The 21,490-nt window shown below is 35.7% G+C and overlaps 1 protein-coding gene across 5 annotated transcripts; it reads right to left on the reverse strand.

Moving 5' to 3' along the window:
* On the reverse strand, nt 1–19,516 carry LOC127871354 (uncharacterized). Of its 5 annotated transcripts, none has more exons than XM_052414160.1 (6): nt 16,102–16,380; nt 13,870–13,964; nt 11,554–12,132; nt 7,756–7,914; nt 6,392–6,875; nt 1–4,628 (listed from the first exon to the last, which is right to left on the reverse strand). In XM_052414160.1, exons 3-6 carry the CDS (start codon nt 11,971–11,973, stop codon nt 1,546–1,548), a joined length of 4,146 nt encoding a protein of 1,381 aa, XP_052270120.1. In that variant the 5' UTR covers nt 11,974–12,132; nt 13,870–13,964; nt 16,102–16,380; the 3' UTR covers nt 1–1,545. The 5 variants fall into 5 exon arrangements, with proteins under 5 accessions (XP_052270120.1, XP_052270119.1, XP_052270121.1 ...); XM_052414159.1 differs by having other exon boundaries at nt 16,099–16,380; XM_052414161.1 differs by having other exon boundaries at nt 7,810–7,914; nt 15,936–16,380.
* Nucleotides 19,517–21,490: the final 1,974 nt, after the last annotated feature.

The following is a 21,490-nucleotide window of genomic DNA, read 5'->3' on the forward strand; positions in this document are numbered from 1 at the left end:
TTAAAAATGAAGTTTATTAGACATATTTATTTACTTGCATTAACCAGAACTGGATTGGAATACAAGTTATTATGCAACAGAATCTAAATCCATCTTTAAAATTGAAATTTTGAGAAGAAAAAGAGTGTTTCCCCTCATCACCATCACCTTCAACACCACCATCATCATCATCATCATCACCACCACCACAATCTCATCATCATAATTGTCGTTGTCATCATCACCTGCAACAACAGCAACTTCATCGCTGTCATCTTATTCGTTATTTTGTCATATCATTTGCACATTCGTCATCATCATTTACAATTATTATAATTCTCATCTTCACATTATCATCAAAATCATCATATTCACCATCGTCAGAAATAATAACAACATTCAAAACAATTCAGCAGAAATCATTACATTTGCATCATATTATGATATAGATTAGAATTACAACAATAAGAAATGGCATTAAATTACCAAAGAGACATATGGTATTAATTGAGGAATGTTAAGTCTTTTCCTCGCCACAAGAATTATATACAACTGAAAATATTTGTAATTATTCAAGCATGCATGCAAATTAAATGAGTATTGACTACTGTTTCTAGAATCTTTATCTTTCATATAGAATGATGAAAATATCTGAAACATGGTATGAATGAAATGAAAATACAATGAGATTATAATGAGCAATACAATATACAGATAGTCATATAGTGACAGTCCTCTACAAATTTATTTTGTACATACATAACGCTGTTCTAGAAATGTATAACAAACGTGTTAACATGATAGTGGGGTCATGTAGTCGCATGTATTACTTTACTTACTCGTGGCTGTATTTCTAACATGGTTGATTTGAAGTCGCATTCAATATACACTTAATTTTGTTGTTTGTTCATAATATGTATGCAATTATTTACACATAATAAAACAATTTTCGGGAAATATATCATACACATGAAAGAGGGATGATCCAGAAATAAATATACTGTTTTATATGTTTTCGTTGTAAAATATATTTTATTGAATAAAGATAATATCAAAATCTTTTTAGAATATGTTTAATTAAAAAGATTGTGGAATATAAATGTAATGCGACTCATCAACACGATTTCCATTATAAAAAGTATGATTTTTTTTTTTATAACAAATACTTCTAATATCTTCTTGAAATTACAAATTGTTATAGGAGAACTACATCATAAATAACATCACTGACGGACAGACACCAATTCTATCCTTTTGACGGGGGATTAAAATCTCCATAATAAAAAGAGAACATAAAATGCACGCCTAAAAGTGCTTACAAAACAAGCGACGAAAACATCACTGAACCTTAATTGACGTGCTCCGGATTGCCAGTGGTGACTTATTTTAATCGTCTGTCACCTCTAGATGATAAATAGAAAAGGAGTACAACTTTTCGTTAATTTAAGTTATTTACACTTACATGTATGTGTATTAGTTTTTGTATTAAATAAATTACTGAGCATAAATGATGAAGTTTTCATATTTTGATCCATCGTATATAGTCTTGTAGTCGCATGTATTACTTCATTTGGTAAAGTCTGGATTTTTAACACAGTTTAATCTGAATTCGCATTGATATGCGACCAAGGCCGTCAATTGATTCATGATATACTGAATGAGCTTGCCAACATCATCATCATCATCATCACCACCATCATCAACTCCAACACTGTCACGTACAGACCAGGTCTCAGTGCTAAGTGCAAATTCATATATTCGAAATCGTTTCACTTTAACATTCTCCAGTGCTTCGAGAGTCTGTTTGATGGACATATATTCCTCTGGTGGAATCTTCTGGGACACGAACTTAGTTATTTTATCAATACAAACGAATTCCAATCTACACTCAACTGATTGAGTCCATGTCAACAGTTTGTTCACAAGGTCGCGGAGTTGTGAAGGAAGCAATGAATAAAAAGAGCCTATCAAATGCTTCAATGACGGTGGAAGCTGAAGGTCTATATATTTAGGTAAATTAAATCTAAGCGTTTCTAGCTGGGAGAGGGATTCTAGTGACTGTAACATTTGAGGTTCACGATTCCAGCATGCAAAAGATTGAGTAACACGTGGAGGCCTTAAACTCAGATTCTTGACATCCAGACCATGCAGAGTCTCCCATAGACAGTTTTGCCAGAAGTTGCTCACTTCGATTGCACATGTTTTGTTTAAATCCGTTTCTATTTGTAAGTTTATACGTTGAAATGGAATGCTGCCTGCATTCTCTGCAGATGATCCTATGTGACTGCCTGGCAGCCTACCCTTTACCTCATGATCGAGTGAAGTTATAATACATTTTTCCAGATTACACGTCACCCAATGATCAAGTGTCAGCAGCGTTCTGAGCAGGCTGCGTAGCCAGTTTGAGGAAAATGTGACTTGACGCAAGTTAATGTATGCTATATTGAGCAGTACTGGAGTATAGTCTGCACACTGTACTAAATCTTCACCGTTTAATAGACACCATGTTTGATTGGCTTCATTGTCAACACTGTTCAATTTAAATCTGTATAAGGCAATCCGAGTCAGTTTTTGTTTGTATTGAATGAGAGGTCGTTTTGGTAACAATTTCACCTTATTGCTGATTGCTATCGAAGATAAATTTTCAAACAGCGACAAATCCAGTCCGTCATAAGTTGTATATATTTCAATACATTTAAGACTTTTATAATTATTAACAGAGAGTGGTAATAAAGTTACTCCATCGTCCAGAGTAATTGATTCTAAGTGTTCATGATGTGACAAGTCAAGCGCTCTACATTTACAACCTCCAAATAACCACAGATCTTTCAACCTGTTAAGACCCACCAGTGCACTCGGTTGCACTGTTGCATTACACCTGATAAACATCCGTTCCAGGTTGTGACACCATGACAAATCCAACACCACACAACATGAAGACGAACTGAATTCTACCCAATCTTTTCGTGTAAGTGTAGAGGGACCAGGATCATCACATGCGGGCAAGGAAACAGGTCCAGATTTCTGACAACGAGTAGACAACGCGTCTTGTGCACATATTGATACCCTAGTTCTCTCCAACTTAATGTGTAAAGATTGTGCACGTGAAGTGTTCAGTGCCAAGATGTGAGACAACTCTTCAGCATCATTATCATAGTTGAAGCCAAAGTGACTCATATGCAGGTGTATTTGGGTGTTCTTGTTGGCCATAGCCTCCCTGTAGCCGGAAAGGATCAAATTTTGATTATACTTGCCGTGCTCATTCATCAGTGCAGATAGTTTATTCGCTGCCGAGATGTTCAAGCCACACAGGTAAATGAACATTTGAGATATATCAAGATATGAATCGCTATGGCGTTTGAGATAATCGGAAACGACGTCATACACAGCGTCTGCATTGTTGGCGATATGATAAGCAGTTAAGAATTCCTGAAAAGTTTTGTGGACAAACCTACAAGTCGTATCAGTAGCTTTTTTAGATTTCCTTTTGGTTAATAACCCTGATTTTAGTGCGAACTCTTTTGCAGATGGAAGCAAAAAGTCTGACAATTTGACATCGCTAAAAACTATTGATGTCTCTTTTTCATTTGAAAACAAAAAAGAGAACGCAGCTTCAGCAATGGAATCTATGTGAGCCTTATTTGATTTTAGATATTTTGAACCTTCAAAGTTCTTTACTGGCGGTGGATTCAATTTGTTGAAATAAGACATGTCATGAGTGGCTTTTTTGCATAAACAGTCAAGAAGGGTAGTGTACAGATCACATAGTGAAGATCCGGTGAGACGCTCAGCCGTATCATCTACCCAGGTACAGAGGACAAGTGCGTGCAACATAGGGGAAGATGATATCGACTCAAGGTTGCGACTCTCGAGGAATACGTTGAATTGCTTCACACTTTTTTTGATATCCATTGATTCTTCAAGTAAGCATCGTAGTATTCTTTCACTGAATGCTTCAGTATCGCTTATACCCTCAACTTCTAACAGAATATCTATTTGAGAATTTTTGATACGTTCATCACTTAGTTTCCATGGTCGAGACGTTGTGAGCATGATGCAGTTATCTTTAGGAATTCCTGTCATAGAAGGTAGAGATTCATCACTAGGCCATTCATCTAGACCGTCTTGAATAACGAGACATATATCATTTTTTATAATTTGAAGACAAAGTTTCTTCACTTCTTCACGCTCGTCCTCCGTACATATATTATCAATTAGCTGCGTTTTGATCATCTGCATTACATCCTTCTGATGTCTTGAATCTCTCAAAGAGATGAAAAAGAGAAACTTAAATTTTTTTAGGGTTTCAACGTCAACAAACACTGTTGTCTCTTTTGTAGATTCCGTTGAAGGCAAATGTATGTTACACCACTCATTAACTAACTTGAAAGCAAATGTCGATTTGCCACTGCCAGGCTCGCCTTGTAAATATATACGTCTAGATAACTTATCACCACGGTTGAAGCAATCTTTATACGTAAAAATTTGCTCCTGTTTTGTGCGTCTCCCATCATTCTCTATTTTTATCCTGTGTAGTTTTGGACTGACATAGACATCTTGTACGTGCTTATCGAGACTAGGATACAAAGAAGACAGAGGCACGTAGCTAACAGTTTCACGGTAATGGTCCACCAGTCTACAGCGAAGATCTGCAATCATAATACATTTTCATAGAAGAAAATTACGTGTGAGCATTTGTTCTACTACAAGTCAGATATATGCTCATAGACAAACACATTGTTTATATTCTTTTTATGCAGACTACTTATCAAGGGTATCAACCAACATATTCAAGTATAGCAGGCCAACTGACTGATAAAAGCGAATGGTTTTCTCATATGAACCATCATGAAGGATGTGAAATGAATGAAACATGCACAATCACGTTATTTGCAAATAAACTGTAATCAATAAGGCTACATTGTATCTAAATGTTAGAGGCGCAAATACAATATTCTCATATGAAATGTAATCAATGGAGGTTTACTGAATGACAGAGGCACGACCATGCTATTCTCACATTAATTGTAATAAAGGGAAGTATAAGTAATGACAGAGGCGCGATCCTGGTATTTTAATATGAATCATCATCATTAATATAAGCTAGATAGTGCCGAGATAAACACTCTTACCAAGCTTCATCAAGATTTAAGCATAAATGTGGCTCTAGAGTGGTAACAAGTTTTTTCAAAGATCTGACCTTGGTGACCTTGTAGTTTTGACACTAGTAACACAGATCCGAAGACGTCATAAATATTGTGCAAATAAACATTCTTACTTAGTTTTATCGATATTGGATGAACAAAATTGCCTCAAGAGCTTAATGTTGATAACGCACACCACATCACCAAAAATGTGACTCTTAAGAGTTTTCTAAAGGTTTAACTTTAGCCACATAAGGAAAAAGTGGCCATCCCTGTGGCGGGCATGTTTTGTGATGAACCAGGACCGTTTTTTTCGAACACAGCTAAGACATCTTTGGAACAAATGTTCAGACCAGGTTTCATGAAAAATCGACTATTAAAGTGACTTCAAGTGTTAACCAGCTTTTACTTTAATTCGATCATGTGGCCTTGCTTTTTACCTCACACGGTCCAGTTTCGAACTCAGCCAAGATATCATTGGGACAAATGGTCTGACCGAATTTCATAATGATTGGTATATACATGTTGCCTCTAAAGTGTTCACAAGGTACAAGTTGACGACGGACGAGGCACGATGAACGATGCACAGTGAACAAGGGACAAAAGCCAATCACAAAAGTTCAATATGAGCGCACTGTTCAGGTGAGTTAACAATTTTACTGGAAGCCATTTTGTTAGAATTGCCCCGTTCCCGCGAGCTTAGTGTTGAACAAACCAGAACTTATTATTGTCGAACTTAGCCGAGATATCATTATTCAATATTAATGTTCTGAGCAACATTTAATGATTTGACCAAAAAGAGACTTCTAGCCAATTAACAATTTTTCACTACAGCCATATAAGCAAAACTTTACCGCCCCTTAGCAGCAAGGTTTTTTACCAGACCGGAACCATTGTCGAATTTTGCAGAGATATCATTATCTCACATGTTCTGAGAAAGTTTCATGATGATTTAACAAAAAAATATTATATCAACAGTGTAAACAACTTTCACTAAGTCACAAAAGGAAATATGCCAACCCCATCACAGCCATGTTTTACATACGGACCGGAACCATTTTTGAATTCAACAGATATATCAATGGGGCAAATGTTCTGAAAAGTTTCATCAAGCTGGGCATTAAATGTGGTCTTAAGACTGTAAACAAGATATCAATTTAATGACGCGCACCAACAGCCAAAAGGTTATCACAAACGCTCACCATGAGCATCTTGTGCCCAGTTAAGCAAAAACATAATTGTCAGGTCTAAGGATACAGTTTACTCACCTTCTACGCGTCTTTCGAAGTCTTCTCCCGCCTTGTCAGCAATTTTCTGTTGTATGCGCTCCATCCTATCTCTAGTGTGGTCTTCTATAAGTTTAACACTGCTTTTTGTCAGTGTGTCTATCTGTGATGTTATTGTTTGTTCAGCTTTCTTAGTCTCATCTCCGATTTTCTGTTCAATCTGCCTAGTACAATATTCTGTCCTGTCATATATTGTCTGAACACTCTCAAGCTTCATCTCTTCAATCTGACTTGTAGCCTTATTCATCTTTTCAGTTATTTCATTATCAGCCTGTTGTATTTTGTTTCTTATCTCTTGTTCACCGTCCTTTAATGCTTCCTTTATTTTTTTCAAACCTTCTTCCAGAGATTGTTTTGCCTTTTCCGAGAAGTCTTCCTCAGCGGCATCTTTAACACGCTCAATTGCTTGTTTGAACTCTTGAATCAAATTGCCAAATTCAGTCAAAGGGAGGCGGTCATTCTGAAGCTACAATCGAAATGAAAAACAAATGGTATATTATAATAATGGCTTATTTCAAGCAAGTGCAAAACCTGGCTGTTTGTCAAATTAATCTCAATATTATGATGTTCGCTACTTCAAATTGACCACACACAAGGACAAAAAGCTGCACATTGATTTATTAAATCAATCGCCTAAGTTAACATGCAAGTTTACTACTCTGCAACAAGAAATGTGACGTACACAACAACAAGGGGGCTAAATGCCCCAAGAAGCTCACCTAACACCCAAAGAAACTAAACCAAGTGTTTTTACCAGTGTCACTAAACAACAAAATGTTATTGCCATTCATTTGTTCAATTGTGTTTGTTACAGATAATAACATACATTTAAGAATTAAATATTGGATATGGTTCCAGACAAGAAATTGTATTAAGTGTGATTGTGTGGATTTCAACAAATCTTTGATATATCATTTGCATGCTTGCTCTAAGTTTTGTATGCAATGATTGGTAATCCATATGTTACACAGATTGCATCTTTAAGTCATATAAACATTTTTTAATGAGACATACGCAATTATAAAACTATTTTAAATATTTCCCCACACTATCTAAAGATCATATTGATCTCATTAAATAATAGCATGTTCTATGCTTCAATCTGTCAATTGTCATTATGTGTTAATATCAAGCATATGAAAAATAAAACTTGTATAAGGTTTACTGACTAACTTACAAGTGTGGATCATGAGTACACATCAATAATAGTCTCACATAATGACTGGTAGCTTTTAACCATTTACTCGCATAAATATTAAATGACTCAAGTAATTAAATAATGAACTTTACAACTACATGTACGAAATTTGTCCAACAATGCCATGTAGAGAAAAGTATATACGTACATCAGTAAGTATACTGAGGGCTTTATTTGCACTCGTATCATGTGCCAGACATACTGGATCTGCCAGTAGCATGGTCAAAATCTGGAAATAGTCTTGAAGTTCAGAATCTGTTGTCTTGCAGTTGGCACTGTGGCGTAAATCTCTGCCTATTTGACGGACCTAAATGGAACAGTATGTTTTCAAAAACAACTAATTATTAAACAAGAAACCGTCAGAGCAGGTGATGCCCCCCAAAGTTTTATTTGTCACAATATTGCACTACATATTCATATATAAGGAAACATCTATCTTAAGGGGCATAACTTTGGACAAAATAATACGATGAATGGTTTAGCAACTTAAAAATTTCAAAGGGCCATAACTCTCTAAATAAATCATCTAACCAAAACCCACTTATAACATGCGCATCTTCTCAAGGTAGTTAAGCTTCCCATAAATCTTCATTGAATTCCAGTCAGTAGTTAGGGAGAAATAGCCCGGACAAGAATTGCACTATATGTACAGTTTATGGAAAATTTCAAAGGGCCTTAACTCTGTGAAAAATCATCCGACCAAAACTGGCTGATAATATGCACATCTCCTTTTAGTAGTGAAGCTTCCCATAAAGTTTATTTGAAATCCGGTCATATGGTTAAATTTTGTGTTTCGATCCACTTTACTTCTTAAGTATCAAGGCTATTGCTTTCAAACTTCAAATACTTTCATGCTATCATGAGGTTACTGTACCTGGCAAGTTGAATTTTACCTTGACCTTTGAATGACCTTGACTCTCAAGGTCAAATTATTAAATTTCTCTAAAATTGCCATAACTTCTTTATTTATGATTAGATTTGATTGATACTTTGACAAAACTACTCTTACCTGACATACCACAATAGACTCCACCCAAACCATCGCCCGTGCCCCCCCCCCTATTTTTTTTTTTTTTTTTTAAGATCATCTCACAAATGAACACCACACCCTCACACTATACCCCCCCATAATTTTAACCATATATTCAAAGTTACTAAGTCAAAAAAGGGCCATAATTCCGTAAAAATGACATCCAGAGTTATGCAACTTGTCCTTTTACTGTACCCTTATGATAGTTTGCGAGTGTTCCAAGTATGAAAGCAATATCTATGATACTTTAGGGGTAAAGTGGACCAAAACACAAAACTTAACCAAACTTTCAATTTTCTAAGTATAAAGGGCACATAATTCTGTCAAAATGCACGCCAGAGTTATCTAACTTTGCCTGCCCAGTCCCCTCATGATAGTAAGTAAGTGTACCAAGTTTGAATGCAATAGCATTGATACTTTCTGAAAAAAGTGGACCTAAACGCAAAACTTAACCAAAATTTTCAATTTTCTTAGTATAAAAAGGGCACATAATTCAGTCAAAATGCACGCCAGAGTTATCTAACTTTGCCTGCCCAGTCCCCTCATGATAGTAAGTAAGTGTACCAAGTTTGAATGCAATAGCATTGATACTTTCTGAGAAAAGTGGACCTAAACGCAAAACTTAACCGGACGCCGACGCCGACGCCAAGGTGATGACAATAGCTCATATTTATAAAAAAAAAAAATTGATGAGCTAAAAATCATCAATCAGAACCCGCTGATAATATGCACATCTCCTCTTGGTAGTGTAGCTTCCCATAAAGTTTTATTGAATTCCAGTCATTAGTTGCTGAAAAATAGCCCGGACAAAAATCCGGACGGACACACACACGCACGGGGGGACAGACAGACGAAGCGGCGACTATATGCTCCCCCCAAAAATGTAGGGGGAGCATAAAAAGTTAAACAAATATAAACAAGTGATGTGTTTGTAAAACACTATGCCCCCATTTGAGCGATTTTGATCCATATATTTCACCTTTAACCTTGAAGTAAGGCTTTGAATGACCTTTCACCACTCAAAATGTGCAGCTCCATGAGATACACATGCATGCCAAATATCAAGTTGCTATCTTCAATATTGCGAAAGTTATGACCAAGGCTAAAGTTTTGGGACAGACAGACAGACAAACAAGAGCAACGTCTTGCGGGTGCAGACCGCTCATCTATTTTCTTTTTAAAGATGAAGGGACTCTCATTTTCAATCACAAATGAGGGAGGGGTGGAGTGAAGAGGGGTGCATTGTGTGGGGGTGTGGACATTTATTACATTATCTTCCAAAAATGCGAAAAAAAAGAAAAAAAAATCGTGGGTGGCGGGGGTGGGGGGGTGGGGGGTGTGGGTGGGGATTCTTGGGTGCGATGGTTGGACAGTATTTCAAACATAAAATAATAAAAATATATTTGTGTTTTTTAACCGTTTAAAAAAAAAATTGGGGGGGTGAGGTGGGGGGTATAGTGTGAGGGTGTGGTGGTAATTTGTGAGATGATCTTAAAAAAAAAAAAAAAAAAAAAATTGGGGGGCGGGGGGATTCGGGTGGGGGGAGGGGGGGGTGGAGGGGGGATTCTTGGGTGCGATGGTTGGACGGTATTTCAAACATAAAATAATCAAAATAAATAGTTTTGTTTTTTACCGTTTAAAAAAAAATTGGGGGAGGGGGTGGGGTGGGGGGGGGTTTAGTGTGAGGGTGTGGTGGTCATTTGTGAGATAAACTTAAAAAAAAAAAAAAAAAAATAGGAGGGGGGGGGCACGGGCGATGGTTTGGGTGGAGTCTATTGTGGTATGTCAAGTAAGAGTAGTTTTGTCAAAGTATCAATCAAATCTAAGCATAAATAAAGAAGTTATGGCAATTTTAGCAAAATTTAATAATTTGACCTTGAGAGTCAAGGTCATTCAAAGGTCAAGGTAAAATTCAACTTGCCAGGTACAGTAACCTCATGATAGCATGAAAGTATTTGAAGTTTGAAAGCAATAGCCTTGATTCTTAGGAAGTAAAGTGGATCGAAACACAAAATTTAACCATATATTCAAAGTTACTAAGTCAAAAAAGGGCCATAATTCCGTAAAAATGACATCCAGAGTTATGCAACTTGTCCTTTTACTGTACCCTTATGATAGTTTGCGAGTGTTCCAAGTATGAAAGCAATATCTATGATACTTTAGGGGTAAAGTGGACCAAAACACAAAACTTAACCAAACTTTCAATTTTCTAAGTATAAAGGGCCCATACATGTAATTCCGTCCAAATGCCAGTCAGAGTTACATAACTTTGCCTGCACAGTCCCCTTACGATAGTTAATAAGTGTTGCAAGTATGAAAGCAATAGCTTTGATACTGTAGGAATAAAGTGGACCTAAACACAAAACATAACCAAATTTTCAATTTTCTAAGTATAAAAAGGGCACATAATTCTGTCAAAATGCCAGTCAGAGTTACATTACTTTGCCTGCACAGTCCCCTTATGATAGTTAGTAAGTGTTTCAAGTATGAAAGCAATAGCTTTGATACTTGAGGAATAAAATGGACCTAAACACAAAACTTAACCAAAATTTTCAATTTTCTAAGTATAAAAAGGGCACATAATTCAGTCAAAATGCACGCCAGAGTTATCTAACTTTGCCTGCCCAGTCCCCTCATGATAGTAAGTAAGTGTACCAAGTTTGAATGCAATAGCATTGATACTTGCTGAGAAAAGTGTACCTAAACGCAAAACTTAACCGGAAGCCGACGTCGACGCCAAGGTGATGACAATAGCTCATAATTTTTTTTCAAAAAATAGATGAGCTAATAAAATGACAGATAGGCCAAAAACAATATACCCACTCTTCTTCGAACAAGAGGGCATAAAAACAACAATACAATACCAATGAAGAAAATTAGTAGTGCTTGAAACATTTTAAAACACGTATACATTACCTTTTCTAACGGACATAGCGGGTCAGGCGGTGGAGGTGATAGCCATGAGGAGGAGAGATAATTCTTGAAATCTGTGCAGTTCATTATTATGTTTATCACCGCATTAAAGTCTGATTCCTGAACCGATGACACATCAGCGTATCCTTTTTGTGGAGGCAGAAAACATTTCGCTATTTCCCACCAGTTTGATTTCCAATAATGTCTTTTAGTGTTTTTCCATGATGGACCACTGAATCGGTGATGTGATATTATAGCTTTTTCATAACTGCTGCATTTACCAAGTGCTGCGTGGACTTTTTTCATTGTGTTCTCAACAAAGTTAGTCAGTCCTTCCTTTGTCACACTGAGGGCTATGCACGCCTTGAACCAGTTGTTGGTCTCCTTGTCGGCAAATATCTTGGTACCGGTATTGGCAGGCATCGTCACGAGAATGCATACACTGTTAAGATTCAGCAGTTCGTTTGTGCACGACCATAGAGTATCGGTAATTAGGACATGACCTCAGTTTTATTATCAAAACGAATTCTCTGATCGGGTTTCAGTCCGAGTATGTTCTTTTGGTTGCCATCCATTTTCCAGCTACAAGTAAATAAGTATAATTTACAAAACCCATACGTTGCATATACACAGTCATGTCACATCAACATAAAGCTTGTCATTTTATCACAACCAGTAATTGTTCAAAACCACATAACTACATTAGAAACAAAATGAAATTTATTTAATTTTCGTATTTACATATTTATTATATTTATACACGTAATAACATGATGATGCTTTTGTTAATATCTGTTAGTTATGTTTGTTTGTGTTCTTTTAAACTTGCTAACTTTTTCCAACAAAATATGAATTATCATTATGATTCAGAATAATTGTTAACACAAAATAAAAACGCCGACTCCACAAGATGTATAAATGATATATTTTATTCATCAGACTGTGCACATGCGACAATATACATGATTTAACTTGTTTTGCTCATACACAGCTTTAGTTTTACTGAACAAAACTACTACACCTAAAGAACGGGATTAAAGTCGTTCCGCGAACTACAAAATATATTTAAGTATCCTTAGCCTAATGTGTAAAATTATACCTACACTTTGCTAAACTGAAATCTTTGGAAACATAAATAGGTTTTATTTTAGAATACATAAGGCCTTAAGCCCATGAGTACACATACATATTATAGTCAACAGTGGTAAAAGACATACAAGCATTTAAAATTACTATTTTACGCAATATAAATTATTAATTTATAAGCACGAACAGTTGTTTTACTATGAAACAAAAATCACTGTCAACTGAACATTGTTGCAATGTCATTTTTATTTCACATATGAATCGATCTATGAAATTAAATAAGTGCACAATCAGTACATAATACATTTTATAATAATGCTGGTCTGCACAAAATTTGAATGCAATACCTTCATATGTGTTCTTTTGTGTTCTTGCACAAAAACATTTTTCTCTGTTTAGCCCCAAATTCAACCCCTAGGCCTCTATTCAAGCTTACTTTATCTAAAGTTCCATCAAGATTGTTTGATGCAAACTGAAGTTATTGAATGGAACCATTTAATATAGAGCAGGTGACTTTACTTTGTCAAATTCTGGATAATTCAAGGGTCATACTTAAGGCGTGCATCAGGCGATCTGGCTTGAAAAAGATTTTGGTCTAGATATAATGCCCATATACATTGTCACACAATTTGCAGATGCTAAGATTACAGCTATTTGAATAAGTGGAAACAGTTAATTTTGCCCTTTTTTAAATTCAATGGCCATAATTCTAAAGTGCTTCATGTGATCTGGCTGGTTATCAAACCTGGTCAAGATATTATGACAACAAAGTTTCATAGTGATAAGATGTAAACTTGTTTTAAACTTTTATCGAACATCACTTTTCTTGAAATAATGACGTCTCCCCTGAGTTAGAGACTAAATTAGGTGAGGCCAAAATCTAGGTCAGTAGGTAAAATTTCAGACAAAGCTTATGAACACTCTAGATGCCACATTTACTATCAAATATTTATGAAACTTGCTTAAAATGTGTGTCTCAATCAAAAGAACCTGTACATGCGCACTTGGGAAAAATTTGTGCGAAAAAAAAACTGAAAATGGGCAAATTTGCATCGTGAAATCTTCAAATTGGGAATTTTGGGGTATTTTTAATAGCTTGGTATTTTAGTTCACAAACCCTTTGAAACATTTTGTCACATGCCTTTATTGGTGAAATGTTAAGTTTCAGTGCTCATTTCAGACTGACGCTCTTAATCGGAGACATGTAATTATTCAATAAACAAAGATCCTTACTGATGCACGTCTAGGGCATTGTTTGAAACTCTTTTTAACTGTGAACTTGACTTCTGTATCTACTTTTTGATAATTGGGTTCTTGTCTAATTCTTGCTGAAAAAAAACAACAACAGTGAATCAGGTTTATTTGTAAATTAACAGTTTTCTTGTTGTATTTTGCTTCGTTTTTTCTAGAAATATTTGGCAAATTTTAAGCTACACAAATATACATATCCTTCATTGTGCTTGACTTTGGATAAAACGACTTGGTATAAATAACGCTGACCTATTAAGTCTCCGCCAAACTAGTCAAATTTTTACAGGACAGTATAGGTCCTGTAAACTGGGAAAAAATACAGAACCTCCTCATTTTTTACAAGACCTAACGAGCTTATCCCAGGGGTTCCAGATATTGTTAAATGTACTCCTATTGTGTATGGTTTGACTTTTCAACAACGAATATTGACAAAAATACACAGTTTGAAAAAATAACCCTTGTATAGGTATTATATATACACAAGGTATGAAACGTACTATATGTCTATTGCTGAAAGATTGTGGAACACTGGACGTGACCTTTTTCACCGAAAACACACATGTTCCCATGCAGTTGCCGACAAAATGCAACTGAATTCGTTAAAATACAGTAAAAGCAACGTGATAACACAACTAACCGATCTCCTGCTTGGCTAATAACTTTAATATTCAATTAAATTTGACTTTCACGCTACATGTCACTCGGTGTTTCATCTAGACATGTACACCATTTTAATTTTATAACGCATCATCTGGTTGGTTGTTCTCATTGTGTTGGCCAATGATATGGCGTTTTAGAACCGAGCATTCGATCGACAAAATATGACAGCAAAACACAGATATGTAGCGAGAAAGTCGAATTTAGTTGAATATTAAGGTTATTAGCCAAGCAGGAGATCGGTTAGTAGTGTCATCTCGTTGCTTTTACTGTCTTTTAACGAATCCAGTTGCTTTTTGTCGGTAACTGCATGGGAACATGTGTGTTTTCGATGAAAAAGGTCACGTCCAGTGTTCCACAATCTTTCAGCGATAGGCATATAGTGCAGGGTTCGACACTAAGGCACGTCCGACAGACATTGTCTAGTAAGATCGGTGGTCGGGCTAGTAAAACTGCGGGCTAGCTTGTCCGACTGGTCGTACATAAAAAATCTATACTGATTCATATATATAACTATAACTAACTGCTGTGAAAACCTTTATTTTTAATGTGTAAAAGTACTCTCGTATCAATAATTTACATTAAAACAAAACTAGTGTATTTAAATAAACGCGGAGAATTCACATGATTCATCGGTATTTTAAGACGCAAAGGAGAGCTTCCTGCAGAAATTGCTGGTTTCCATTGGTCAAGTTGTCATGAATATTAATGATTTTCTGCAGTGTCGCAAAACTGTAGAGCATGATTCTACGACTTATATCGAAAATCGGTATCATCAATGTTAACATTTTTGCGTAGCAGACAAGAGAATGATATTAAAAGAATGGCTTTGTTCAAGTTCGGATTTTTGTCCGACAAATCAGTTAATAAAAAGAATCCGACGCTAAAACTGTCACGAAACGTAAATATGAAGAAACACGAAAACGTCAATTTTACCCTAGATGGAAAATCGAGTCAGTTCCCATGGCTTGAATTTGACGAAGAAAAGCAAAAACAAAAGTTTTATTTTATTGTTTTACTCTATGCATTAAAAAAAATCTGGTGTTCACTGATTATTTACTGATAAATCCTGATTAAACAGTTACATGACACAATTGTGTTTATTTGCGATGATTATGTCATTTATGGTCTAGTAGACATCAGGTTCGGGCTAGTACATTTTAAGAGGAGCTGGTCCGACGGTCTTGCTCTAAAAAAAGTTAATGTCGAACCCTGTAGTGCGTTTCATACCTTGTGTATATATAATACCTATACGAGGGTTATTTTTTCAAACAATGTATTTTTGTCAATATTCGATGTTGAAAAGTAAAACCATACACAATAGGTGTACATTTAACAATCTGGAACCCCTGGGGTAAACTCGGGGGTAGGGGGGTAGGGTACAGATGTACTTATTTTAACCCTCTTCAGTAGATGTCCACCGTGGCGTTGAAGAGTATTTCATTGACGTTGAAGGGTCTCGGGGGTGGGGGGAGGGCAAATTTATGATAGTGCTGCCCGTGCTACCAACTACATAAATATATTAATAAAATAACAAGAAAACACGAGACGTACAACCCCACATGTTGCATTGAAACAAAATATTTTCATGCTGTCTTCACAAAACAAGAGAAGCGAATTTATGGCGTTTTTTTAGAATTAATAATTCCATTATCGTTTGTTGATTCTTGTTGCTAAGTCTCAGTGCGCATGTCAGAGAGGAATCTGGTCAATACGGCCTAAACCGACGACGGCCTAGATCATTGATCACCAGCCTTTTTCACGCAGGGACATTGACAGTCAAGATCATGACATTGCGAATGAAGATGATCACAATTATTAATAACTATCCCAATTACGTCCATACAAATTGATATTTGTATCATTTAATAATCAGATTTATAATTATCTTAATCAGCGACTAGGCCGTCATGGATTTAGACCGTCCTGACGGTATCGGGTCCGTTCGCCCTGGGTCCGTTCGCCCTTTATTATCATTTGCATATCGGGGTACAAGGTGCCTGAACCACGTGACTTTTTCGGCTATGTGTGGGACAATCCAAAGACCTATAATACACATTCAAATTTAAAAAGAAATTCATCAGTTAAAAATATTCAACATGCACCATATATTTTATTGTGCTAAAAATCTTAAAAATGCATTTTTCTGTTATAACACTAGCTTAACATCTTCCCTAGCAGAAAAACTTTACTTCATGCAAGTTGCATAAGAAACAAAAAAGTTTTACAAAAAAAGCCAACACCATGTCATGACAGCCTTAGAATTTAGAAAGACATTCATCCGTTGAATTTCAGGGCTCGAAATTAACACTCGCACACTCGCAAAATGCGAGTGGAAAATACCGATTGCGAGTTAAGTTTTAAGCCACTAGAAATCTTTTGCGAGTGAAGAAAGAGTGAAAAAAAAGAGTTATATTGCTAAATGCGCTCGACGTTGTGAACGCTAAACCCCAGGTCCATTAATAGAACGTCCGAATACCCATATGCGGAAGATCGCACTTTGTATGTAGACTGGTATACTTATAGTACATATATGCGGATGGTATTGGTACAAAGAACATGAAACAATTGATTATCCACACATGTTCACTATAAAAGACATAAAAACCTGAACAGTCATGTCGTCGAAGCGAAAAATAACTAGTTTCTTTTTGCCCACAGATTGAAATAACAAAACGAAATGTAAAGCAAAGTTAACCGTTGAGTTGAGAAAAAAAAACGGAAATTAAATTCTTCCACGAAAACAGTGAACAAGTGGGGAAAAGAACTTCATATATAACACCCAAACTTGTGGTTGATGTCATATTTTATTTAGTTTTAATAGTACTAAACTTATATACAAACTTGCTTTTATTTATGTTTCCAGCAAATTTTGCGAGAATGTTTTTGATTTTGCGAGCTGGTATTTAAGCTGCTCGCAATGTTTTGCTAGTAGAGAGAAAAGTTAAATTCGAGCCCTGGAATATGTGCATCATGCATATAATATAATTAGCTTGAAATCCTTAAAAATGCATTTTTTTCAAACATTTTTTCTGTTATAACACTAGCCTTACATCTCCCCTAGCAGAAAAACTTTACTTTATGCAATTTGCATGAGAAACAAAAAAGTTTTACAAAAAAAAGCCAATGCCATGTCATGACGGCCTTTGAATTTAGAAAGAAATTCATCCGTTGAATATGCTGAACATGCATATAATAAATATTTTTAGCTTGAAATCCTTAAAAATGCATTTTTTCAAACATTTTTTTTGTTATAACACTAGCCTAACATCTCCCCTAGTAGAAAAACTTTACTTTATGCAATTTACATGAGAAACAAAAAAGTTTTACAAAAAAAGCCAATGCCATGTCATGATGGCCTTTGAATTTAGAAAGAAATTCATCCGTTGAATATGCTCAACATGCATATAATATATTAAGCTTAAAATCCTTAAAAAATGCAATTTTTCAACACTTTTTCTGGTATAGCAATAGGGTAACATCTCCCCTAGAAGAAAACTTTACTTTATGCAATTTACATGAGAAACAAAAAAGTTTTACAAAAAAAGCCAATGCCATGTCATCACAGCCTTAGAATTTAGAAAGAAATTCATCCGTTGAATATGCTCAACATGCAAATAATATATTTAGCTTGAAATCCTTAAAAATGCATTTTTTCAAACATTTTTTCTGTTATAACACTAGCCTAACATCTCCCCTAGCAGAAAAACTTTACCTTATACAATTTGTATGACAAACAAAAAAGCTTTACAAAAAGAACCAAAGCCATGTTATAATGGCTTTAAAATTTAGAGAAAAAATCATCATTTGAAATTTTCGACGTGCAACATCTTGTATCGAGCTAAAATCCTTAAAAATGCTTTTTCTTTCTTTATTTTTCTATTTTAACACTACCTTGCCATCTCTACTAGCAGATAATTTTTACTTCATTCAATATGCATGACTAACAAAAAAGTTTTACAAAAAGAACCGTGGCTATGTCATGAAGGCCTGAGAACTAAACAAGAAATAAGTTTTTTCAAACTTTATTATGTTGTACCACTAACTTAACATCTGCCTTAGCAGAAAAAATGTAACTTCATATACTTTATATATGAAACAAAAAAGTTAAACAAAAAACGCACATAATGACGGCTTTAAAATAAATAAGAAATTCATCAGCTGGACGATATGTTTTCACCATGCAATATATCTGCTAAATTCATTTAATGTTATTAAATTAATCATTAATGCGATTTGTACCAGACATGTATTGAGCTTATAACAGCGGCTAAAATTTTCACACAGCAGAAACGACTCACCTCTGAAACCTCATCATTTGATACAAGTAACTCTTTAAAAAAACCTCACAATGTCAGATGACACAAAAAAAAATAATTTATAAGGTTTGTTGCCAATTGTCAAAGTGCACAGTATTGAAATGAACCATATCGGTTAGCTTAATGGATAATACTATCATAGCAATAAACAAACTGCTCCTAACACAAAATACCTTTGCTTACAAATTTTTCGAATGACGAAATTATTCCTAAAAAAAACAACAACATCGTCGACTTAAAACATCCATGATTGAAAGCGTTTGAAATCGTACACTTTAGCATTTATGACGCAAAAACCCTATATAATGTCCTTTCTTGTTTCCGTTGTATTCTAACATAACAGGCGACTAACCGGAAACCGACAGAAATTGAAATCAAAACAATTGAAACTTAACTGCAATTGAACTAATTCTAAATCAGCTCAGAGTTACGTCTAGTCAGTCGCGAAAAATAGCAAATAAGACATTGAAATTATAAATATCAACAAGAATGTGTCAAATACTTACCAGGAGAATATATATATATAGCTAAATGTAAGAAAAATACGATGTAGAATGATGCACTCGATTAAACAAAATGGCGATAAACGGCGGATTTAATTACATTTCCGGCATCTCCAAACTACGCGCACCTGACTCTCGCGGAATCACGTCTGCTGGGAGGCAGTATAGAAAAACGCGATAGGCAAAACGAGAGTTTCTTATCCTTCTTATCTATAGGCATTCCACTCTGGATCAGCAGACGATTTATTTCATAAATCAATCTCTGGGTTAATGGTCGCCATCTTTCGAACTACTTTCAAAAGTACAACAACAACAATAACAGTAGGAGACAATTTGAATTGCGAAAAGTTGAAAAATTGAGTACATGTGTCACGGTTGTTGAGTGGAATAGTGTTATTTTCAACTGTGTACGAAGCATTTGAACTGGTGGTGGAATAACCGAATTGTTGGTGGAAATGAAATTTAGAAATATATGTAGTAATTCATCATCGTGTAGAATTATCATCAGCATCATTTCTGTGGAACATTGCAATATTCAAAATACAAGTGTTTCATAGCTATGGTGCTTTTGACATAGTTCACTAACCATCAAGACTGAAATGATTCATGCACACAGGTAAAGTAAATAATTGAATTTGTGCAGAATGTTTATTTTTTACAAATTATTATTTAATTTGACCAATTTATTTTAGATAGATTGCACTGAAACTAAAAGTCTAAAGCTTAGTAAGACACTTAAGCCAGTTTTCTGAGAAGAAACAATACTTGTTCAGAGTATAGCAGGCTCATGCGGCCTCTGGTGAATCCGGGTCGTTTCGCCCTAAATCCCGTTCGCCCCCCGAGTCGTTTCGCCCCCCGAGTCGTTTCGCCCTGGGTCGTTTCGCCCTAATTCCTGGGTCGTTTCGCCCTAATTTTTATACGTATAGCGATATTAAAGGATTTATCTTAGGTTTGTCAGAAGCTGAATGGGATATTGTTTAATACAGTATTATATTATCTTAATTACTGTTTATTTTGTCTTTTGAAATAAAACAAAGTACAAAGTTAATTATATTGTATATATTTTGATAGCTCTAATATAATAAGAATACACATGTATAAACAAAACATTCAATACAATGTCGAAGCACACATACACAATAATTTGACATACATTTTATTTTATCTAACATAAAACAACTGAGAAAATCACATCGAAATACAGATTTCATTTTATAATTATTAATAAACAAAACATTCAATCCAGTGTCGAAGCACACATATACACTAATTTGACGTACATCTTATTTTACCTAACTTAAAACAACTTAGCAAATCACATCAAAATTACATTGAATACAATGTGCTAGAATACACACACAATCAGTTGATATAAACTTTGTATTTTACAACAGTTTTTTTTAGTTTTGCTTATTTTAATGTCCGTAACACTATCCACTTCACTCCCCAGACAATCCGACAACTGAGTCTGCCGTCATGTCGTCGGACGGCCCGTACAATCTGGACACGGACTTTAAGAAATGTGTTGTTGATACTTCATTCCCCATGTATTTGTCCCACAGGGATTGTATCTTTTCCTCCAATTTGGTGTATTTGGTTGCGACATCACGATCCAGGTCGTCGGCAGCTACTGCGATAGCGACGATCTCTGCCTCATTCATCAAGGTTGGAACAAGAACGTGAGCGTCGACCTGCATCGGCTCTTCCTGGACTGGTTCTGCCGTGGGCTCAGGCATAGGCTCTTCCTGGACGGGTTCTGCCGTGGGCTCAGGCATAGGCTCTTCCTGGACGGGTTCTGCCGTGGGCTCAGGCATCAGCTCTTCCTGGACGGGTTCTGCCGTGGGCTCAGGCATCGGCTCTTCCTGGACGGGTTCTGCCGTGGGCTCAGGCATCAGCTCTTCCTGGACGGGTTCTGCCGTGGGCTCAGGCATAGGCTCTTCCTGACGATGGCATGGTCTGCATATAAAATGCAGTTCGAGCTGAGATTTACGGGCCTGGTGATACTCCTTGGCTGATATACCTAAACAGAAGACCCATACTCGTAATGATGGGGCAAATTATGTAATGTTGGTAAATTTTATTAAAGTATTAAATAAATAAACATTTGATTTTTGTAAAAATTGT

The sequence above is a fragment of the Dreissena polymorpha genome, chromosome 3 (genome assembly GCF_020536995.1).
Source record: "Dreissena polymorpha isolate Duluth1 chromosome 3, UMN_Dpol_1.0, whole genome shotgun sequence".
NCBI lineage: Eukaryota > Metazoa > Mollusca > Bivalvia > Myida > Dreissenidae > Dreissena > Dreissena polymorpha.